Source organism: Rattus norvegicus, chromosome 19 (assembly GCF_036323735.1).
Source record: "Rattus norvegicus strain BN/NHsdMcwi chromosome 19, GRCr8, whole genome shotgun sequence".
Classification (NCBI taxonomy): domain Eukaryota; kingdom Metazoa; phylum Chordata; class Mammalia; order Rodentia; family Muridae; genus Rattus; species Rattus norvegicus.
In genome coordinates, this window is record NC_086037.1 from 26,120,256 (window position 1) to 26,145,057 (window position 24,802).

General features: G+C 46.7%; 1 protein-coding gene across 3 annotated transcripts in view; it reads right to left on the reverse strand.

Annotated features, from left to right (window-relative positions):
• Dlg5l4 (discs large MAGUK scaffold protein 5 like 4) overlaps positions 1 to 24,802 on the reverse strand; it is a 132,560-nt gene that overhangs the window by 77,249 nt on the left and 30,509 nt on the right. The window contains exons 1-6 of one of the 3 annotated variants that reach the window (XM_063278796.1): positions 17,370 to 17,563; positions 16,174 to 16,333; positions 15,565 to 15,708; positions 14,765 to 14,931; positions 13,948 to 14,053; positions 13,559 to 13,829 (exon numbers count right to left, since the gene is read on the reverse strand). In XM_063278796.1, the coding sequence (XP_063134866.1) occupies positions 13,989 to 14,053; positions 14,765 to 14,931; positions 15,565 to 15,708; positions 16,174 to 16,333; positions 17,370 to 17,496 (663 nt within the window). In that variant the 5' untranslated portion in view covers positions 17,497 to 17,563 and the 3' untranslated portion in view covers positions 13,559 to 13,829; positions 13,948 to 13,988. Of the gene's footprint in view, positions 1 to 13,558; positions 13,830 to 13,918; positions 14,054 to 14,764; positions 14,932 to 15,564; positions 15,709 to 16,173; positions 16,334 to 17,369; positions 17,565 to 24,802 lie in introns of those variants that run through there. The other 2 variants (XM_063278797.1, XM_063278799.1) reach the window with 2 other exon arrangements.

Consider the following 24,802-nt stretch of genomic DNA (forward strand, 5'->3'; position numbering starts at 1 on the left):
CAAGTGGAAACCAAAAGGGTTTCACATGGGGCCTGCCATCCACTGGTCAGCACTCCCATCACCACAGCCACAGGCAGACACTGGGAACATTTCCCACTGTCTCTCTTTGGGATGCAATCCACCCCATGATTCTATGTGAGGAATCCCCCAAAGGTTGCATCCTGTGAGGGACCTAGAAAGTTCCAGGATTGGGAGAATTTAGGAGTTTATAATTAGGGATGATCTACAGCTGTGGCAAAGCCTTTTCCCAGCACATGGCAGCCCTAGGTTTTGTCCCCAACAGTAAAAATAAAATCCCCCAAAATAATTCAAACAAAATGTCCTGAAGCCTGCGCCCTGACCAGTCTCCTCAAAAGTGCGCAGGAACCTGGGTCCACATTTAGGACCCAGCACGGCCTCTGTGACCCGTGGGAAGGGATCTAATATGGGAATTAGTGCAGTATGACTTATCCTTGTGGATACCTTTGGTGACAATAACCACCTTACCCCTGAAAACCCATCTACCTAGGGAGCTCAGCACTCATGTCACCCAAAAAGCCCAGATCCTAGGGCAAGCATGGGCAGGTGGTGAAGAAAGTTTGTCTCTCGTGAACATCAGTTGCTGCTCCTGACCTGACTCTATTCTCAGGAGACAATGTCACCCCATAAAGTGTGGGTGTCAACGGCTCTTCCCAGGCCAAGGCTGGGATACTGCTTAAGTTCCACAATGCACAGCAGTGCTCACTCTAGAGCTAAATGTTCTACAGCTGAAAGGGGTGGGTGCTCTGCTGGCCAAGCCCCTCCCCTGCAGTATTTAGTGCACTCAGAGTGGTGCTTCAGATGTGAGGGACTTCTTGAGGCTACTCCCATGGAGAATGGCAGATTCATCAGAACGTGGCACAGGGTGAGTTCAGAGCACAGCTGAGAGGAATTTAGGAATGCCAAGCCATGACTAAGACCAGATCCTGGGCTGACAGGCAGTTGAGCTGGAGAACTGGCATCCAAAGTGTGACTGCCTGAATTCCTCTTAGACCAAAAGCCCTGGATCTGAGCTACTTTGGTGCGTGCTCCTAAGTGGGGTCCCAGACACAGCTCAGAATTGGGGTTGTGCATGGACGTTGGTGCTGGCAGCAGGTGGCTTAGCCATAAAGTGCCGAGCTTTCCCATCTGTGCCCACTCAAACTCCTCTGTTTCATTTTAGGTGTGTTTGGTATAGTTTTGAGACAGGGTATCTTGTAGCAGCCCAACTCGCTTTGAGCAACAATGTAACATAAAAATAACCCTGAATTCAATATCCTCCAACCCCTCTGTCCCAAGTCCTGGAATTAAGACCTCCAACTGTGACCATTTTACTGCAGCATAGGATCCATCTGTATTAGAGTGAGCTTTGGAAATACTGGAGCTCCGACTGTTCCTTAGAATTCAGGTTTCCTTAATTCTTAGCAGGAGTTTTGTGATGATGCTGATGAGAGAGTCAGGAGTTAACACTGGGAGAGGTAACAGTCCTGGCAGCCCTGAGTGCTCAGTGAAAGTCAAGACAGAAGCCTGCTGATTAGCACCTGAGTGAAAGTGGGAGGATTCAGAGTTCAAGAACAGACTCAGTTACATACCTAAGACCATATTGCAACATTTTTGTTTCATTTTTGGCTTGTTTTCTTTGAGACAAGGTGTTAATTTATAGCCCTGGCTGTCCTGGAACTCACAATGCCTCTACCTCCCAAACGATGGAATTAAAGGCATGTGCCAACATGCACTGCCACTAATTAATTTTTAATTAAACATGCTGGCACAATCCAGTAATCCCAGTGCTTAAGAGGCCGAGGCAGGCAGATATCTGGCTTCCTGACAAGTCTGATCTACAGAGAGCATGTCAGAATAGCCAGGGCCAAACAGAGAAACCTTGTCTCAAAAAATAAACAACAAAATGAATTTGTTTTAAAGAAGAGAGGAACGATTTAACAGAGAATTAGTGGCCGAGATCCAAATGATATTGGGTAGTGCAGAGTCTAGCTTCTGAGATGAAACTGGACACCATGGGGTTAGGGTGGGGATTCTCATCTTGGACTGGGAGACAGAGGGTGACTTCAGGCATGGAAGGCTCAGTCAGTCATTAGTCAGAATTCTCAATCAAGAGGGTGTTGTAAGATCCAAAATGTGTGAGCAGTGTTCTGCATGAGACTAGAAGAACCCGCCTACCCATACAAAACAGCCAATGAAGAGTAATCACAAGCATACGTCTGGAGGTCCATGGAGAGGTTAACGTCCACCTTAGTGTGGATTATTCAGAGCACAGGTGGAGAGGAATAGAAGAGCTGATGGTGGCTGAGGCAGGAGAGGAGTTCGGGTGTGAATTTGAGCCAGGAAAGGAGCTTGTAGGTCGGGCAGAGCAATGAGAGGTCTAACAACATAGCTGTTGAGATCCTTCAGATTAATTTGTCTTAAGAGCCTCATGCCATAGCCAAGGACAGGAGTAGATCTGACTATTGGGTGGCTGGGCTCACATAGCCCAACAGGTTTGGCCTTGCATCTGTGAGACTCCAAGTCTCTCCCTTTAGACACAGCCATGGAGAAGGTGTAGCAGTGAAGGTGCAGATGGCTTTGCAATGCTTGGCTTATGGTGTTGAGTACTTCATGCTCCATAGAGCTAGGAAATGTCCTAGAAGCCAGGGAGGCTGAGCATGAGGAAGACAGGTCTCTGGGAGAGAGAAATGATAACCAAAGTCACTAAGAACTTCCTGAATCACAGTGTCTGTTAACCATATATTTTATTTACTTATTTTTATGGGCCTGAGTGTTTCACCTAATAAATGCTTGTGCACCATGTGGTATGTCTGGTGCCCATGAAGTCCAGAACGATTCCATTGAACTGCAATTACAGGCTAATAGGAGCCACCATGTGGGCACTGGGAACTGAACCCTGGTCGTCTGCTCTTAGCCACTAAACCACCCATCTCTTCAGCACCCCCCCATTGTATTGTCATTAAGATTTAACCATTTGGCCTTCAGTATTTGAATTAATGCAGATGTGACAAGAGTTATAGTTAACATGATGTTTCAGGCATAGACAGGTAGGCATCTCATTGTATACAAAATATAAATTCTTTCTTTCCTTCTTTCTTTCCTTCTTTCTTTCTTTCTTTCTTTCTTTCTTTCTTTCTTTCTTTCTTTCTTTATCTTTCTTTGTTTTACTCTTGGAAACAGGGTTTCTTTTGTGTAGCTAACCTGGAACTTGCTCTGTAGAGGGAGCTGGCCTAGAATTCACAGAGATCTGTCTGCCTCTGCCTCCCAAGTGTTAGGATCAAAGGCCTGTGACACAACCACCACACATCCTTCTGTTTTAAAGGAAAAATGTAGCCCTACATGGCAGCACGAGTTTAGTCCCAGTATAGACATTTTTCTAGAGTTCCTAAAGGGCTTGCTGCCTTCCCCTTTAGCCCTGGCTAACTGTGAGAGCTCCACACCTATGGGGTTTGCTTCATAAGAGTCTGGAGGATGAGGGTCACTGGCTGATATATCTGTGTACAGCAAAGGATGCGTGGTGAAGGTCAAGTGGGTACAGATCAGCAGGTAAAGGCTCTGCCACCCAGCCTCATGGCCTCAGTTTGATCATGGATGAAAGCAGAGAACTGAGTCCACATTGTGTCCTCTGCTCTCCATGTGCATATCATGGCACAGGAAGACCACAAACTACATAAAATGTAAAATGCTGAAATGCTGAGAGAAGAGGCCTATGGTAGGCGCCTCCTACACCTGAGACTTCCAACGCCGAAAAGCAGGGGTAGAGAGTGAGGATGCAGAGTGCACACAGGTCAGGACAAGGCCATGTTACTGAAGCCTCCATGTGTGGTGAGCAGGCTCTGGGGCACCATGAGGGACATCAGGATCTTCTGCACTTTGTAGAATTACAGGGTTCCATGTTACCTCACATGCCCATGATTTGCCCCCTACTGCAGGGAGAAGCCAACACCAGAAGCCTCCAGCTCCCAGCCCTGCTTTTGCCATGTAGGTTGATCCAGAAGAGCTTGGAAGTCCCTGGACCTGGAGTCTCAGGTGGTTGTGAGCCACCTGAACCTGGTGCTGGAGACTGAACTCAAGTCTTCTGCAAGAGCAGCAAAGACCCGTGCGCTGCCTGGCCCAGCCAGGGCTGTGAAATGGTGTTTATTTTCATCTGAACAAGCCCAACAACAGTTTAGGTCCCTAGAAGCCACATAAACCTGGATGCAGTAGTGTCTGTCATCCAGCACTTCCCACAGGGAGATAGGAGCCTAAAGTGGACAGTCTCTAGGATTAGGGGGAAGGGCTAGCCTAGCATACACAGCCATGGACGAGAGGTAGAAGGTGAGGACTTGTGCTCAGGTTGTCCCTGACCTTTACACAAGCACATGAGTACCTGTACTCACAGAAACGCCATACAGACATAGGTGAGAAAAGAAATAAAAACAAACAATATTGAAAATACAATATACTGGGGCTGGAGGGATGGCTCAGTGGTTAAGACCACTGACTGCTCTTCCAGAGGATCTGAGTTCAATCCCCAGCAACCACACATTGTGTCTCATAACCATTTCTACTCTCATATACTACCCTTTACTGTTGTGTCTGAAAACAGGGACAGCGTACTCAGATAGACAAAATAAATAGTTTTTTAAAATCCTTTTCTTAAAAAAAAAAAAAAAACTCTTCTGTGACACATGATCATTGTGAGATTCCAAATGTCGCTAGGTCAGTACAGTCCTATTGCTACATGGTCACCAGTTGTGTCAGCCTTGGTAGTAGAATGGCACAGTTGAAAAGATGCTGGTCACAGTGACCAGGCAGCCTAGAAAGCTCACCATGAGCAGAGAAGGCTGTGCTGTGTCCTAGTCCTCTACCCCACACTGCCACCTCATCCCCAGGAATAGAGCAAAAAGTACAGATGAGGAATGTTCCAGGTCTCTTTCCTCTTTGATTTCTTTATTAACCTAGCCCTGTGCTACATGTAACCTTGTCACATCCTCTGTCCCATCCCTAAGCCCTCATACCTGTCAGATAAGACAGGGATCTTGCTTTGGGAGGAAGCTCTGGTCCCTCTCTGTCCTAAGATGCTCTGAGCCATCGCTGAAATTGTGTCATCTGAGGATTGAGGGACGTCCACAGCCCGTGCTCTGACTTCCAGGAAGGTTTGAGGAAGGTGGTCCTCTTCTTTTGGTGCCTCTAGTAGGAGCAGCCCACACTTGGGCCCAGCTCCCACTGTCAGGAAAAGGCGGGTGGCTGTGGTCTTTGCACAGCTCCCCGGCTGAATGAACAGTGCATCTCTCCTCTCTCTTTTGCAGGAAGTCTCCAGTCTCTGGTGCAGGTGCTGTTCCCAAGGCAAAGGAAAGGACAGTACAAAGTGAGGGCTCCCGGGATCCTTTAAAAAGTGTCTGCATTGTCTTCATTAATGTTTCTGTTTAATTTTTTATCCCATGTATATTGATCTCCTTGTAGGGGTGTGCATGCCAAAGCATGAGTGTTGAAGGTGGAGGAAAAGCCATGGGAGTCACTTTATCCTTCCGTGTGGGGTCCCAGGCTCTGAACCAGGTCCTTGAGCTCGGCTACAAAGAGCTTTCAAGCTGAATTTCCTGCTGGCTCTGATTTCAGGGAGAGTATCTCATAGAGCCCAGACTGGCCAGTAAACTACTGATCATCCTACCTCAAGCATTGCCATCTACTTCATGAAAGGTTGAGTTATTGACACGAGGAACTGGGGATGGGCAGAGGTGCATGACTGAGGCTATCTCTGCTCAGTGGCATGCCTTTGGGGACTGATAGTTTTCATCACTGAGGTGTCATTTGAGTGCAGTGCTCCTCTGGAGAGATGGAGTCTCTTTTGCCAGGGCATCAGGCTCTCAAAACAGGCCTGGAAGGTGGAGGTCTGGAGGCCAGGCCTGCATTCCTCTTCAGAAGCTGCAGTCCCCACTCAGGACAGTGCTTTAGCACAGGGTCACATATCCAGTTCTACCCTGAGACCTGCTGAGTCACACGCAGTTTGTGCTGAGAAGCAAACTGGGGTCTCCTGCAAGGGCAGTGAGTGCCTCTCAACCACTTACTCATGCTTTCCTTAATTGTACACTCGAAGTGGGGTGGGCATGACATATGTAGAGGTCAAACACAAATCAGGGGAGTTTTTTTTCTTTTTGTATCAGAGAGGGCCTAAGGATCAAACTCAAGCCCTCAGGATTGACAGTGATGCCTGGACCTGGTGAGTTCAGGGTAGGGGATGAGGGTTTAGTCCTAGGGATGGAGCCCAGGACCTCACATACGCTAGGCAAGTGCCTAATCACTGAGCTACATCTCCAGGAGATGTTGGTTGCAAGAGAACTTGGGCCCTCACCATGCCAAAGGAGCACTCTATCACTTAGGGGCTCCAGCCTGGTAGTCTTGTTTGTAACCTCTGCTGTGTTTGCATGCTGCCTGAGCTTATTAATATAGCCACATCCTCAGGGTGACAAAAACTTCATGGAGACTCCCACTGTCAGATACCTGAAGACAGGTTTCAAAGAGAACAGGTAACCAGTGTAGAAGTCTCCCAGTGTTCGTGTGAAGTACATGGAATATAAGTCCTAGATGACAGAATGCTCAGAACACTGGTGTCCCCACTGTTGGAAATAACCAGGACCACAGATCCCAGTCTTTCATCACACCTGAAGACCCCTAGCTGGCATGGTGGCACATACTTCTCATCCCAGCACTTGGGAGGCTTAGTCAGGAGAATCTCCTGAGAACAGGAGTAGGAGGACAGCCTGGCCAACCCATCAGGTGTTACCTGCAGGTCTAGTTCCAGACATATTCCTAGCATACAGTCATCCCCGGCCATGCAGGGAAAGCATCATGGCACACCAGGAAGCCAGTGAGGCCCATGTTGCTTGACTGGGCAGCTACTTGTTAGCCATAAGGACTAGGGCTCAGAGTGCCCAGAGTCTGTGAGACTGAGGGTTTCAAGGACCCAGCAGCAGGCCAGATGGTCTCAGCCTGGACTCGATACTGAAGAAGGAAGGAGTCCTGAGTCCTGGGCCAAAGCTGTTAGTAGCCCCATGACCTGGGCTGCTGGTGGCTGCTGGGGTCAGGAGCAGTGTCTTGGTGGGTCCTGCTGTGGTGAGAGAGAGCAGCAGAACTTCTGGAGGACAGAGAAGGAGCAAAATAGAACAGGAATCCAGTGTAGAGATCTTAGAGTGTTTGTGTGAAGCAGAGCTAGGAAGTGGGTTGCAGGGGCAGGGGAGCAGCAGGCTGTGCCTGTAGAGATGAGTCAGCCCAGGGGTAGAGTTGTCAGAGCCCAGCAGCAAGGGGTGGGAGAGTATCTCAGGGGAGGGGCTCCTGTCCTTCCAGGACAGTCTCCATCAGAGACTGAAGGGCTGGGCCTGAGAGGCGAGGGGAATTAGGGATGAGGGAGAGACTGGAGAGATGTGGGAAAAGAATGCACCTAGGAGTGAAGCAGGGCCCCCAATGTGGGATGGCTGAGGCCCGACAGAGTTGGATGTTGCTGATCCTACATTAGGCCAGGCCAGAGGGCCCAAGCTCCAGCAGCCAGAAAGGAAGCCAAAGTGTCTGAGGAGGCCTGCATCAGATTGCTGCATCTCATGAGGGTCCCACCAGTGGCCAAGGCAGGATTTGTTGAAAGCAAGGTTGTGGGTATAATTGTCCTCACCTCGGAAGGGAATAGGTGGCCATGGCTCTCACAGGTACTGAGGGTGCAGGGACAGGAGACCTATGGACTGACCTCATTGCCACTGGGCGGGTGAATGCTCTTGCTGCCTTCAGTTTGTGGTTGTATTAACCTGGTAGCTTCATTTCTTGAGAAGCTTGGGTGGATGAGGTGTAGCAGATCAAGGTCCAGCTGAGAGGAGGAATCCAGAGTGTTCCATGGCTGGCAAACAGGTTCTGAGATCTGGCCTGTGCACTCAGGCCAGTGTATCTGTTTGTCTTAGCTGCAGGCTCAAGAGGGTTGAACTGACCCAGGATCAAACACCACATGTGCCCTGTTTTTTCCAAGCTTTCTCATGGTTGCAAGCGCTGGGCGAACTCACATGGACTTTTCCATCATTCCCTGAGCTCTAGGTGACTCGGATGGATCATGGAGAGATCTCTAAGCCTATGCCAGCACAGCAGTGACATCATGGCACCACTGGGAGTGGGTGAGGTGGAGGGCAAGTAGGGAGACAGTGGAATCCTGAAGGACACTGTTGGGACCTTTGCCAGGTGCCTCTGTGACATCCAGGCTTGGACACAGGGATGAGTCTGGGTAGTCTAGCATCAGCATATGTCAGTCTCCATGGTCTAGGCCACCTGCACCTCTTCACTGCTCCTCTGGCTTTGGGGACCCCAATTTTGCCAAGCCTTTTCTTCAGGACCATCCCCTGGATCATCCACGTGGCTCCTAAGAGACAGGCACTGACAGCAGATATTTGGTATGTATCACAGGCGAAACTGTCATGGGGCTTTTGCCATCCTACCCAGAATGCTGTGAAAGGCCCCACTTTGGTGGTGTTCACTTCTGGAATGCCCTGTGTGATAGTTTCAGCTGTGAATAACAAGGCTAGCAGTTTCTACTGCTGCCCACACAGGGCTCCAGCACCCTGAAAGCTGCAGTGCTCACATAGAAGGGAAGCACATTCAGGACAGGGAGAGCCCTGAGGAGATCAGTCAGCTTCCTGGTCATTCCTGCAGGGACACCTCACCCCTGCAGTGTGTGGTCATCCCTGGAGTGACGCCTCACCCCTGCAGTGTGTGGTCATCCCTGCAGTGACACCTCACCCCTGCAGTGTGTGGTCATCCCCGCAGTGACATCTCACCCCTGCAGTGTGTGGTCATCCCTGCAGTGATGCCTCACCCCTGCCTTGTGTGGTCATCCCCGCAGTGACACCTCACCCCTGCAGTGTGTGGTCATCCCTGCAGTGACACCTCACCCCTGCACTGTGTGGTCATCCCTGCAGTGATGCCTCACCCCTGCAGTGCAGACCTTTGGGCCTGTGGCCTTCAGGTTCCGGATTATCTGTTAAACTAAGTTCATAATCAGAATGTTTTGTGTTCAGCCTCTGCCTGGACTGTACTCCAAGAAGATTTCAAGGGTTTCTATGGCAACATCTAGCGACCAAGCCTTAGCAAAAGGATTCTCACATCACCCTGCAGGCAGATTCCCATAGTCATCCTTGGTCCATTTAAGCTGCTGCTGAAGATGCCTTGAAGGCATAGCCACAGCGACCCCGTGTGTTCAGAGGTGATGTTTTCCTTCAGGAACCTGATTCTGAGTCTTCTCCTAACCCAGCAGGCGGTCCCTGTGTCAGGCTGGAGTCTTGAGTTTCTGTGTTGTCCTGATACCACCTGCTGTGTTCTCCTGGGGCAGAATGGATCTCAGAAGGTCTGGGCCAGTCTCACTGGTTGAGGATTCTTGCAAGGCCTCATCTCCAATTCCTGAGGGAAGGTGTAGGTTAGGAGAACACCTAGATTTGAAATTCAGTATTTTCAGATTTCAGGATTGGATGAGGGGTACTCAGCATGTGCATGTGTCCATGTCTCTGTATGCATGCACATGCAGGCCAGGGATGGACACCAGCAACCTTCCTCAGTCACCCTATGCCTCTCACACAAAGGAGCTCTCACACAGAAGCTGTGGCTCACAGATGAGGCTGGTCAGGCTTAGAGTCCCAGAGATTCTTCTGCTGTGCTTCAAAACTTTGAATGTGTGTGTGTGTGTGTGTGTGTGTGTGTGTGTGTGTGTGTGTATGTGTGTGTGTGTGTGAGAGAGAGAGAGAGAGAGAGAGAGAGAGAGAGAGAGAGAGAGAGAGAGATTCTACCAGCTTGTACAACCATGCATGCACATATGGATGCCAGAGGGAAATATCCTGTATCTTCCTTTTCGAACAGGGTCCTAATCAACTATCAGGTCTCTATATCTTAATATCTAGCAGGGGTCCCAGCGTGAGCATAGCCAGGGCATACACATGCTTGGCTGTCAGGCAGGCAAGAGGCAGAGATCTTGTTCTATTTTTCATGGTTAATGCTCTTAGTGCCCTTGAGGGCCTGGCTGACACCTGCCTGGAGACGGCTGGATCTGATGCTGGCCTAGACAGCCAGGGCTATTGATGATGGATGTCCAAAGTGGCCCTCATTCTTGGCAAACTTCTCTCTTCTAGTCCAAATGTGCGTGGGTGTTTAATGCAAGGACTGGGTTTTAGTTTTCCTCTTCCATCCTGCTGCCTCCTTGTTTTCTCCAGCGGGTCACCTGCCCTAGTGAGGAAAGAGAAGTGTGTGAACCACAGCACCACCCACCCATGCTTCTGTTTGCTGGTCTGTGGTATCTGTTGATGGAGAACCGTTCCTGTGATGGTCGGTCCTGTGGCTGTTTGTGAGTTTTGAGGATTTACGTCAGTGTAGTAATGTGCATAGTCATCCTGGGAAACCCCACAGGAAGTTGGTCCCCAGGTTTCAGCACACAGAAGCACAGGCCAGAAGAGATGCCCAGGTGTTGAAGGAGGTCCGGTAGATGTGCTGTTAGTTTCCTGTGTCTGATGCATGATTGTCCCTTGCTTAATAAAATGTATACACAAAACTCTTTAAGTGTCCCACTGACCTCTGAGAAAGAACATCAATGGGAAGATGGCTTTGAACTCTTAACTCCCTGTTCCTGTCCTGATAACAGGTTTCTGTAGCAGCCAAAGTAGAGAAGCCTCCTGAGGGAAGGAAGTCCAAGACAGTGCCTAGGAGCAGAAGTAGGGTCTGGCTGTAGAGGGGACAAGTGGCTGGGTATAGGGACTCTAGGATCAGAAAAGAGGCTGTCTGGCATATCCCAGAGCAGTGAACACAGCCACACATAGTCATGCTCAAAGGCCAGTCTGATCCAGACTGTCCCTCATTTCCCAGGCGATTATAGATGGTGTCAGGTAGCAGTTGAAAACTGGCCATCAGGGCATGATTCAAGTGTTTATTAAGGTATCATGGCATCAAGAGTATATGAGGGAATAGCCATATGTACACAGAACGACATGCAGATGCAGAGAGCAGGGAGGGAATAGCCAGGAGCTCCTGCTTGCTGCTGCCTTAGGGGTTCTACAGAAATCCCAGTGGCACTTGGGAAGTGGAGGCAATATCAATTAGGGATTGTGGCCACATGGGGAGATTGAGACCAGCCTTGTGCTGTGGCATCAGAACACTGACCAGCGATGACAAAATGGAACATAAAACACTGGTTGCTCAGCTTTGATACTGCTGACTGCTGACGTGGCCAGGGGCCATCCGGTTCACCAAAGGCTCAGCCAACAGTTGTCTCTCCACTCAACAAAAGTCAAAGAGTGGCCCAGCTCCACAACCAAATGTGTGCCCACATTGCAATGGCTCCGGTACTGTTTCACCTCAGCTGCGGAGATCTCAGGATCCATGAGTGTCCAGCACGCACACACCCGAAAGAGACAGTCTTAGGGGTCGTAGGCAGCACTGAGGGTGGTGAGCCTCTGCCTCACGGCTCAACGGCCCTGACCTTGGCATTGTTTGAGCACAAGAGAGCAAAGTGCTGGGGACAGACAACCTGCAGTCTACCATGCTGGAAGGGCATGACTAACACTGATTGATCACATTCATGTGACTACTGAAGCTTTTCCTGCTCTCTGTAGTGGTGACCTTACAGAAACCATGCACACCCGGGTTAGACTGTATTAAAGTAGCCACCATTTCAGGGTTCCCTGCAAGGTGCCATAGGACAGTAGTAGCATGAGTCTGCATGTATCTCGACAGTTTTCACTAGGGACCAAACACACATACACACACACACACACACACACACACATACACACACACACACACACACACACACTTACTGACATGGTGCACATTCTTTGCACACAGAAGAAAGTGAGTAGTAGTGAAAATACACCAATCATGGAATTGATGGAGGGAGCTGTGGGGAAGCTGGGGCTTAGAGTTACTTAAAGGCCCTATGCAGGCTCTCCTTTTGTTGGAGGAGAAACTTCAAGTGCAATGTGGTTCTTTATTTTCTTTCTCTAAAGCACAGAACGCTAGGGTGGATCACAGGGCTTTGAGCATGTTCGGCAAGTACAGTCACACTGAATTAAATCCTAGCGCTGGAACCCTATTAATCTTCTACAGAATTATAGAGCAGCCTGGATGAAGACTCTCAGCTGAAAATGTGGACATCTCAAGACAGGCACTGGACAATGGCTGTCAGACTTGACTGAAGACTGGAAATGTTTTGCTATCTCACAGGAAAAGAAGGCCCCTCCCACTACACTGTACTCTAAGGACATTTTATTCAGGATAGGATGACATGAACTATTGTCTCATGTCACAGATGTCAGCACAAAGTATCCAAGGTATTGTATGCCAATGGTAGCATTAACAGAACAAAGCACACAGTGTCATGAAGACATAAATTATGAGTTTGTGTAGCAAGACCCAGGCTTCTTCCAGATTCTTAGATAGCAACTGAGAACCTCAAATACGGTAGTGATGTGATAGTGTGGGGGTGAATCTAGTTACAACTAGTTTCTATTGTGACACAGATGACTCTTTTTGTGTCATGTTCAGCTTATAATGAATGACTAGACCTAAGCATGAGAGTAACCAAATACTACATTGCTTCTCTAGCTGCTGAGCTTTTAAAAGCCCTGGGGTGACAGCAAGCTTTTGTGGACATACTGGATTGGTTCTTCTGTACTTTAACTCTCTGAGTCACCTCCACTCTCAGCAAGTTAGATCAATTCCACAAATTGGAAATCAGTAACCTGGAAAAAATACATTCTCAATACGATCCCAGTTTGGCAATGGAAAAAGGGTAGCTTGAACTGTCCCACCTTGGTTGGGCTTGCACAGGCTTGCTCTCCAAAAGAAACCTGTGTTCACAGCTGCAGGCTACATTCACTATGGATGCTCTTGCGGTTCCTTCCTAAACTGCTTAGATTACAATAATTTTCTTGCTAACAATCAAAAAACTGATTATGCCAACCTGGCCTACAAGAAGCTAGTTTCTATTCTGTATTTTATCAGATGTGCAGAATACATATGGTCATCATTGATAACAGGTGAAAGATCTGCTCTAATATGGACACTAAGTGATGCTGGAGGACGATCCTGACGCACAATGAGCAGTGGGAACACCAGAGCCCTGTAGGGATGCCTGGCAACCTAACACGTTGAGCACGCACGGCTCAGTAAGTTCCCTGTGAACACACATCTCCTGAGATCTCTCTATTTAATCATAGGTGATCCTGTCCAACTAATACAGCACCTCATGTGGAATAACAGAAGCCACCTGCAGGAGCTGTGCTGATGACTCACAGGGTAGAGCATCTGCTGCTCTCTCAGAAGAACCACATGGACCCTAACAATTGGGTAAAGTGTGTCAGTGATTACATCATAAAGTGTGTGTCCGAGGAACAGCCACATTATCCTCACAAAAGACACTGTCACACTGAGTACCCCTTGGTGACTTTGAATTCACTTATTAGCCCAGGATCCATGGAACATGCAGAGATCCATCTGTAGCTGTCAGTTCTAGGTCCACAGGAAGGGACAGAACCCTTGAGTAAGAATGATGGTCTTAAGAGTCAAGAGATAGAATTCAATTTTTATTCATAACAAATACATTTTTACAACAAAACAGGATTAAAATGAATAAAAATATTTAAAAATATTTGAAAGTAAAAATAGTAACAAGAACATATAAATATGAAACAACAAAAAGAAAACTTCAATTAAAATCATAACAAAAATATTTCTAAAAGCATATTCTTAACGAACATTTAGAAGCACAGACGTATTGCTGTTTCTCCTCTAGCACACATAATGAAAGGCGGTCCCCCAAGTTGTCTCTCAAGTGCTGTTTTCTGAGAAGAAAGTAAGACTTCAATCAGTCAGGCTGGCTTAGTGGTATATAAATTTAGGGTCTCTAAATAATGACAAATTAACTCAGAGGATGAATACTCATCCAAAAAATGTTGTTACCATTCAGGATGTTGGTCATCAGGGACTCCTGAGAAAGCAACTTATTCTTCAGGAAGCTCTCTTACTGGGGTGTGTCCAATTCCAGCTCTCTTGCACTTTCTGAGACCTGGGAGAGGAAGGCAGTTTTTCAGACACTGATTTGGTGGGGAAATGCAATCCAGCTGTCAGAATGCTGCCTTCTACCGCCTCAGTTCTATTGGACAGTCGACATGGACATTTTAAGTGATATCATTGTTGCTAACTCTGTGGGCAGGGCAAAATCTCCAGAAAGCCTCACAGTAATGTGGGCTGCCAATATGGGACCAAGACTTATACCAGTGCAAACCAAGAACAGGGCAATGGCAAGAGAACTCATCAGGTTGCAGGAAGAAAGGAGATGTCCATATGTCACCAAGGTTAAAGCCAATGACAAGTACTAATTTGACATTTGCACTTGGTTCTTATCCCAAAGGTGCTTCCTACACAAGAGATCACATGACCACAGAGTGTCATTTGTCAAAGAACCAAGAAACTGTTCAAAACTCTACATAGGATCCAATGTATCACATGGATATGCAATAATATGATATGTTATTCATCTGTCACCATTTCTAGACTGCAGCTTCAAAAAGAGCAGCAAAATATGCTTGCACAATAATTCAGTTTCTGAAAAGTGGTTAACTTCCCAGAATACTTGTGCATAGGCAGAGCAATGAACAATTCCATTACATGAGGTGGTTGTCTGGTTGGGAGTGTAAATTAGAAAGGTGGTAAGAGAAGCAAAGATGTATCAATGTGGCAAATTTTATCAGATATTGTTAAGCTAACAGGTCCCTACCTGATAATGCTGGTTCTGGCCGTTGATGGTCTTTATCTTTCTTGTTGAAGTCAACCAAATATTTCTGGTTCAGTGCACAATCAAGATGTACCTCCTTGCTCTCCTGCTTCAGTGGGACCAACTTCTTCCTACATGTGTTCTCCATCAGGAGCTGGCTGAGCAGGTTTCTGGAAATACAGTCTGCATAGTAAGATCATGCTGGCCCTTTCTCCCTTTCCTACTCCCAAGTCCCACTAACTCTACCAGGTCCCACATACCCATGAAGACTTAATAAAATGCATCTTGATACATATAAGGCTGCTGCACAAACCATAAAGAGTTAATTCTGGGAAGAATAAATTGTTTGCTTGGCCTGACACCAATTAGTGTCCACACCTCTGAGAAAGAACATGGATCTACAACTATCCATGAAAGCCCAATGCATGGGGGCAACATCAATTAGTACTGGGCCAACACCCTCAAAAGAGGTCAGTAGAACCAAGAGAAGGTCATGCTAACCATGTGGTCCACGCACTGAGTTTTGTAAAACCTTGTGTGACACCATAGGTCCAGGTCAGCCTAATAAACTTCTGCTGACTTCAATCAATACTGTTCTCTCTAAAGCCTTTTGAAGATGCCTAGACAATCCTGGGATGAGTAACAGTCTTTTATGGAACTGAAAACTGAGTCCTAATGACCCTGGAACACTGATGGGTAAATAGCACAAGAGATAGAACCAGAGCTGAAGACCGTCCTATCCAGAACAAAGAAAGTCAGAAATGGCCATTCCACAAGTGATAGCCTTTCTGACCAGGACTTACCTAGAGAAGGTAATCTCCTTCTTCAGCTTATGGTTGTTCTCATGGACCTCAGTGTTCTCCATCTCTAAGTTGTGCAGAATTGACATGACCGCCTCCTCCATTCTCTCCAGGTCTTCATAATATGGATTTGGCCTGAAGTGTGGCCTGGCCCGAAATGATAGAATACAATGAACATCGGCATTTAGGAATATATGAACTCAGGGTGGGTCCTATATTACCCCAGGCTGCTGCCTGGATCTTCCAGCACTCAGTCCCCTGCCTAGCAAGGACAGAGACTCACCATAAACTCACTGCAATTACAATCTTGCAAAGCCACCAGCTGTCAAGGGCTTTGCAAATGCACACTGGGCACTCACTATCCCTGACTTTATCCCTGAATTCTTCATTCAGACCACAAGTTCTGCTTTTAAATAAATGGAAGCAGATGAGTCCATTTTCAATCTCACTCCTCAGGAAGGGTCAGGTTCTGAATCTCCACTATACGGGAGGTGAGGTTTAGCACAGGGTGGTTAGAAAGGCACAGCTTTCTAGAACCCAAAACCTTAATAGGATAAGAAGGTGACCTTGCAGACCCAGGAATAAAACAAGAGCATTTGGTGCAATTCATACCTGTACTTCATGGATCTGTCTGTCAGAAACCTCAGGCGATCTCTCAGGTCATTTCTCTCCTCGGTAATGAGCTGCAGCTCTTTAATCAGCCTCTCCTTTTCCTTCTTGGCCTGATTCTCGCTTAGTTCAGTGCCAGGGGATGATGTTTCTCTCCCAGCGTCTGTAGGTAGAAGAACACAAGTGAACCTGCATGGGGAGAATGCATAGAGTGTTCATAGACCTCAGTGAGGCCTAAACAGGAGAACAAGCCAGGAACCCAGTGTCACTGCTAGGCGATTGGTCTATGCTTAAGAGACCTCCTCAGGGGATCTCAGTTCTCCCACTACTCCATAGAGACCAAGAGACATAAGCAGCCAGGTGTTCCCTATGCCGGACATCACGTGCTTACATGTACCACGGAGATGGCTTCTCCAGGATTATTATCAGCTGAACAGGGTACAGCTTGGTTTCAGGACCCTCACTCCTGTGGCTTCAGAACTCAGATGATAAATTCACCATCCACAAAACTTGAGTGATTGGAGACACTCAGATGTCCTACCCTGATACTCTAAGCCAACAACTTTGGATTTAAAACGCATTTCCAGGGAGGATATGTTCAACAGACTTATCAGTGTCCCTATGTGAAATACCAAATGCCCCAGAATTGCGAATAGGTTACAGGCTGAATCTTGGTCTACACGTTCAAAATAGTTTTGGTATTGTAGAAAAATTTTTGTAACATACAACCTCTAATATATAAGGCAAACGATGACCCTGACAGTTAGAAGAAATCAGAGAAGGTCTAAGAACATAAGGTTATTGCCTGGAGCACAATCTCTCCCTGTTACTACTGTCAGATACCCACTGTATTTAAAGAAGCAATGATAGTGAAATACATTGCTGCTGCCCTGTCTAAACTCAGAAAAGGTGGACCCTCCATGACTACTGATGGTGTTATTATATCAATGTAACAGAACAAATGAACTGAAAAGTAAAGACCAGAAGTTCACAGTATAATAGCATTGTCCTTACCATATCCTCCCAGTGGGGATGGCGAAACTAAAGTTCTGAAATCCTTGACTTTAAGGAATTGTGATATTCATGGAAATTCAATTCCTTTTCAGATGCTCCAGTTGTTGTGGCCCATTGCTAGAAAGGTCAGCTTAAGCCTGCAGCCACCCTGGCAGGATGCTCAAAATATACTGCCCAGAACTTACTCCACATTCCCCAGAAGTGCTGTCTTTGTCCATCATTACTTTGAGAAGAAAAGCCAGACTCCTTCACTCTAGTCTCTCCAGAATCGACGTTCCCCCTCCCAAAACGCTTGCGAAGACGGGAAAACATGTCTTAGCTTGTAACCGCCAGACTCAGACTGAGAGAAACTAGGGCACTGGTTGTCACTACAACACTGGTGACATCACAGAGGATGCCAGAACTCTCTAGGAGACAATAGAATGTCCAAGAAGGGACAGCTGATGTCATGGGGAGCAGACTTTGCCTCCCTGCTAATGTTCTCCCTGTACTGAGCATAAGCAGAGGTGCCCTTTCCAGGAGACTTTCCTGGGGCAGAGCCACTGAGCATCTCCTGCTTCCAAAGCCAAATTTTCCTCAAGGCTTGATTACAAAAAACCTTAGTAATTCCTATGCATCTAAATGAATGTTTCCTGTCAAATCTTGCCCAAAAAAATGTCTCACTAACTCAAATTGTCCACATTCACCAATGTTAGCCATTAAAACTTCCTGAGATTTCATACCAGCTTGAATATGCAGTCAAAAGTTCTCCTGTCTCATTATGTACAGGTGCTTTATATCACATCAAGAAATAGTCTGCATGGTAGGTTATAACATGGGTGTGTATTAGGGGAACACTCATGAAGTCATGTGCTTAGCAATTGACAATTGCCAATAAATTCCTTAGGAGAAAGAGTTGAAGTCTTTATGGTGCTAGGAAAAGTGTGGAGCCCAGTTGCCAGAGGAAAATGCAATATTGGAGACTCCAGTGAAGGGAACCTCATGCTGCTTGTGGGGTTCTGCTATTTGCACCAATGTCGCCAAAGGAGCACTGCTCACAGGCCTGAGTAAGATATACCATGAGCTTTTATCGGAAAAATAAAATACACAAGAGATATAGGGGGTGCACAGAAACATCTAATATGAGGCTATAAACATCATTAAGTGGATAGAGCAAGGTCCCAGCACCTGTACACTGGGAAATGGCCACCCCACCAAACACAAAAGCATCTATCATAGTAAAAAATGAATACTTTATAGAATGCACCCACTAACACTGATTGATCACATCCGTAGTTCAAATTTTGGGGGCAAATTCATGGCCTTAACTATCTTTGTCTCAACTTATATAGTAAAAAATAAGAAAGAACGAGAAAAGAAAAAGTCAAAACTAAAAGCTCAAGCTTCTCATATGAGGATTGCAGGAAGTGTTATATGGGAGTCAGTTCTGATTAGGCCATTTTAGATAGAACAGTGCATAGTGACCCTTAATGTGATGGGCCCTATATAAAGCTTTTTGCAATATTGGAATTTTAACAAACCTCATCCAGAACGTACGGAAGAGGCACCATGAGATCACCATGTGATCACCATTCCTTACTCTGTATCAGGTTATTTTTCTGCATCCTTGATTGTCAGGCATATAACAGCAACAATCTGAAATAGCTGGTAGACATGGAAAAACATGGCTAAAACTATAGTTGTGGGTTACACACCTTAACTGTGAAAGGCTAATGCTGTCTGCACTGTCCTTGGAGGCCACTCTTATAAGCCTATTTATTGCAAAGTGAAAGGAGGTTTATCTGAGCTCAAAGTGATCCTGGCCAGCCAGGTAGAGGGCAACATGTGATACTTGAGACCCTGTTTTAAACCAGCACAGAAATCCACACTTCATTCAAAGCATCATCTACGAATTCTCGATTATTTACCATTCTCTCCCTACCAGTCGTTCTGTTTGGAATGGTAGAAAACAACTGGAACTGATCTTTCTATTTTAAGGACCTTGATCTCTCTTTTTTTAGGTCCACATTAAGAGTGCATACAAATGGACATCACCATCTGAACATCTTAGTATTATCTACTCTGTATATATAGCATAATACTGTGCCTATGACAGTCTCAAGCTTCCTTGAGTGTAGTTGCCCCATCAAGAAGTGTGAAGTTCTGAGTTCAAACCCCAGTGATGCTTTAAAGGGACTGGAAGGAAGCCATCAGAGATACTCCACTTCTTTGTCCTTAGATTAAATCAAGTTGACACAATGTGAACCTGGTGGGCTATTTAACCCTGCATCTTTTTCCCAACCCCTCTTTTCTGAGTTCAGTCCATGGCAGAATTCATCCCCCACCATCCTAGATATTTCTTTGTATATTTCTACAAGAGCCAGGTTTCTTTTTTTTAATAGAATTAGTTGTAGTCAATCAACTGCTGCCCTATGTGAGAAATGATTAGTATCTATTGCAACTTACCACACTGTATTTGTGTATACAAGTACCTTATTGGAAATCCAGCATTACTGAGGGATTGGAAACCAGTGCTGTGGCCTTGCCTTTCTGTGCCTAGTCCTGGCTCACAGGCAGCAGGGGGCAGACCTTGAGTTCCTCTTCAGGGACAGAGTGATGTTGAATGGGCACTGAGCAGGCAGAGAAACACAGCTGAGGCAGCTCCTTTCAGTTATCAAACACATCATCTCCTTCCCATCTTAAGGGCTACTGCTGAGGTCTTGCCCCAATACCTACCTTAATAGCAGTGAATTTGTTACAGCAGCCAGCTCTTTCCTATTGTTCTGTAATACGCCTCCACATCATGGATGCCAAGAAAAACACTAACAAAGAACAAAAAACTCTGATGTTGAACTGTGTGGTGCTGGTCACATACCCTGTTATGTTCTGTATGTTATGAGGTTTGTTAATCTTAACAAGTTCCCCAAGTGTATTCTTCACATAGGACCCAATAGATTCAAGGAAAATTGGAACAATTATGTGTAAAATGGCCTGAGTCAGGGCCCATAGACCGAAGCATTTCCAACACTTGTGCATGAGCCCATGTGGATTTTGCAATGAGCTGGGCCTAGCAATGTCCAGTACACAGTTGTGAGCTGTTGCTCTGGTTGAACTGTATTGGTGTGTGCATTCAATGAACTACACCTATTTAAATGAATTCAGTGTCCTGTGGTTTGAATCCAGACCCCTTGACACCAGATCTTCCCTTCTGCAGCACTCGGGAAAAGGCTAAGTTTAGGAAAGGTGACGTCTTGTCATAAGTTATGTGACAAGAGGGATGGTGAATGATCCCTTGTGATAAGAATCAAGGTTTCCTCTGTGGTATTTAGGTCTATACTGGCCCTGTGGAACAGCTTCAAGAACCCATTTCTGATTTTCCTTGGGATTCCCGTGATGATGCACTCAGACATGATTGGAAACAACCAAAACGGTGGTCAGACTTGATTTATAAAATGTAGGTAACATTGCAAACTCATGTTGTAGGATATTTGATCATATTGTCATCCCCAATATTGTGTTATTTACTTAGAAAAATACCTTCTGGCTGTGTAGTTCAGTACTAGCACCAATATTTAACCCTAGAGCTATTTTTGTTTGTTTGTTTTTTGTTTTTTTGTTTTTGTTTTTGGATGAACAAGTACTTTCCTATTTTGTGGCCCAGCCCTAGCCCTTACTTCTTTGCACAGTCATAGAGAGACCTCAAACATATACTCAGACAAGGCCACGGGAGTGTATAAAAGGGCCTAAGGCAATACCACATAATGACATTGAAAGTGGGCTCTCTTCTTGATCCACGCCTCCAGCTCTCCTGACATCTACATGAATTATAACTCCTAATGCAGTGTAAATGATGTCTGCGCTATTGCTGAAGGAATCATGAGAATAACAACTGTAAACATTCCAGCATGGATAGAATTTGTGGAAAGAGGTGACTGGCAGCCAACAAGAGGGCTCTACAGTTAAAGGGGCTTGCTGTCAAGTCTGATGAGCTTGACTCAATCCCCAGGACCCACGTGGTAAAAGGGAGAGAACCAAGGGCCAAGCTGTCCTCTGGCTTTCACTCATGTGCTTACATGTATGTGAGTACGTATGTATATGTCTGTATGTACGTGTGGATATGAATGTGTGTATGCATGTATGTGTATACGTGTATATGTATATGTGTGTATATGTCTGTCTATATGTGTGTATAGGTGTATTTGTATGTGTGTATATGTATTGTATGTGTGTATATGTGTGTATGTATATGTGTATGTGTGTATGTATGTATGTGTGTATGTGTGTATATGTGTGTATGTATATGTGTATGTGTGTATGCATGTATGTGTGTATGTGTGTGTATGTGTGTGTATGTGTGTATGCATGTAGGTGTGTATATATGTGTGTGTGAGCATGAATGTGTATAGTCATGTATATGCATGTGTTTTCATGTACGTGTATTCGTGTATATGTACGAATGTATGTGTGTATATGTATGTATGGACACACAAACACACACAATGTTAAAACATAAAAAGCTCCTTGGAGTATTCACCGTGCCTGGATAAGTGGTGACCATGTGGGGGAAACACATGTCCATGTAAGCACACCTGTTCACATGCGCTGAGCAATGCCCAGCCTGGACTTGAGCTCACTACCTGCCCAACGATGAGTTTCTGCCCACCTGGTCTTCTCAGAGCCAGGTGACAATTGTTCCTGCCATTCCAGTTCTGTTCCAGTTTCTCATGCCACAAACCTTCTAGCTTGAATCTCACCTACTGACGCAGGAACCTAACAGCCTCCAACCCAGTGAAGTAAGTAAACTTCTTCCTGACATCCTCAGGCTTGGTGTCCCCATGAGTCACAGGGAGGAAGGATGGCATGCACCAAGGAGAAGGGCCATGGCCAAGGAAGACAGGATCATAAGTCAGTCATCACTGACACCAGCACAGTGTGTGCTTCAGAGCTGGCTCTGCTCACTCTTGTCCCAGTGGCAGGACTTAAGAGTGGTGCATACCTGTCACCCAGCACTCAGAGACATCTGAGGCATGAGAACCAGGAGTTCATGGCCATCTTAACTAATGGTGAGATCAAACCCAGCCTGGGCTGCATGAGACTCAGTCTCAAAGCAGGCAAGGAGGAACTTGGTATATTTGAGCAAGGAAGCTGGAATCCTCCTGGGTTCTAAACATTCACTGCAATACAGAAAGATGCTAGGGCTAGTGTGGCAGAAAGTAGGAGACAGAGAAGCCAGGTTAACCCTCCCTAATCTCCTCATGCTGTGTGAGCTATGAGTAGATGGTGCCCTATACACTGTGGACAGGATGGTCTCTCAGACAGTTCAGAAAGCCATGGAGGACTCCAGCAATTCTCCACTTGGGTGTCACTTGAGTCTTATATGTGTGTGCTTACAAGCCAAAACATAAAATCCATTGGTGACTGTGTGAATTCAACATGGCCCAGCCATGTGCTGGAATATTATTCAGCCTTACATAGGATTCAGATTCTGACCCTTGAACAGGAATGAGAATGGTAGCCATTCTCCTAAGTCAGACCTCCAGGCAGTGCAAAGACAAACTAACACTGTATGACACCACTGAGGGCTGCAGTGTCACCAGTTATATAAAGACAGAAAGCAGGAAGGTCTACAGAGCTCCAGGGGTGACATGGAGTGGGGAGGTTGGAGAGTAGGTGTGTAAGTGGGACTGAGCCTCAGAGGAGTCAGACATGGCTGCAGAATATGCATGTGGCTGCCTCCCATACCTGTGAGTCCTGCCTCCTCAGAAAGGCAAATACAGCAAAAGAAAGGAACAGAGGGGACAGGCTCTGACCACCTGTAGACACACACAAATGACGTGACAGAATGTGCACACTGATGCCTTGCTGCAGGAGCAGTTGAGCATCCAGAAGGGTTGAAAGAGGCTGGAAGGGCTGAGCATGGCACTTAGTTCAAGGACATAGCTTTAGGTCCTGGGGAACCTATGGTGCCCAGGCCCCATCCTGCTGATACTGACATTCAGGGTGATGGCCGGGCTGTGCTGGGGAATAGGTGTCCACTCTCACCTGCCTCAGCTTGAAGATGCGCTGGGTGAAGTAGGACTGCAACTACTTGTTGGATTCATTGATGCAAATCTGCTGGAAGCTATTCTGTTCAAAGTCCTCAAATCTGAATATGGCCAAGACACCAATGGGCAAGCACTGGGAGACAAGGTTTGGTTATAGCCGGGGCCTCCTGGAAAGACTAGCCCTCCTGAGAGGAGTTGCAGCAGAGGGGGTGTGTTTTCCTGACCTGTTTGGTACCCAGTGTTTTTTACCAAGGGTTCCTTTATTACTTCTTGATGGAACCAGGCCTGCACATATCCAGGAAGCATTGGGGTGGAACCTAGGCTTGGTGCCCACATGCTGGCATCGCTGAGGGTGAAGCCTAGCCTATCACACTTGCAGACACCGAGTGCAGATGCCTGGGTTCCTATAGAATAGCGGTTCTTACCCTTCCTAATCCTGTGTCTCTTTATTTCAGTTCCTCATGTTGTCATCCCAACATAAACTTATTGGAGAGCTACTTCATGAGTGTAACTTTGTTACTGTGAGGAATTGTAATGTAAATGTCTGGTGTGCAGGAGCTCTGATACAGAACCCACAGATTGAGAGCAGCTGCTGTAGAGGATCAGAGTCCCATGCCAGCCCTGGTGTTTGCAGAGATCCCCCGGGTTCCTAGTCTCCATGGCTTTCCCAAGGACAGGGTTTATTCTTGGCCGTCTCAGGGCCCGGGACCTCACAGAAACAGCCTCTCCCATGTCCTTCCTGTTGAGGAGAGCGTGGTTGGTCCTCAGCACAGACCAGTCAAACAGGGCGCTGTATAGACACTTGGCCAGGGGTCTCCTGCAGTTATGGCCTCTGGACAGAGGAGTTTCTTACCTGGGGTGGGGCAACCATGCCAGGTATAGGCAGTGATGCTCAGAGTCAAGACCTAGTTTTGTCTTATTTTCATAGACAAAGTTGCCCAGGCTGGCCTCGAACTTGCCATGTAGCCAAGGATAATTAAACAACTGATCCTACTGCCTCTACCCCCCATGGGCTGAGATTGCAGATGAGTGTCACCAGAGCTGGCTTGTCACAGCTGCTATACGGCTCTAAGTCAGGGGCCTCATGTGCAGGAGTGTTATGACTGTGCCATCCCCACCCCGCAACCAGGGTTTTCACCTTTCTCCTGCTGAAGTCTGCTTAATCCTACCCTGGCCCCAGGACAAAGCAGCTGTGGGAGAATCAAAGCCTGGGGCTTCAGCACAGCATGGGTACACAGCATGGCATGCAGCCTACATGGCTGTGAAAAAGCCAAGGAAGTGCTTCTCAGCATACCCCCTGTCCATCCTTCTCCCCATGGACATCTGCTTCCAAGTCATGTCCCTCTGGTTTTGACTTTCCTGGATGCCATGGCAATGCTACCACACAGAATGCTGCCTCTACTGGGGACACTCGCTTACACAACCTCTCTGGGGGACATCTGAGCCAAACAGGGATTGGGTGCACTGCAGAGAGTCATGACTGTAAGTCATGTCAAGAAGTACTTTGTTCCACAAAGGCTCACTGTCTAGGGAGTTGACTGGAAAAGTAAGCTTATTCCCTTGGGCAGGGTCCCTATAGGGAGCGTCCCACACCC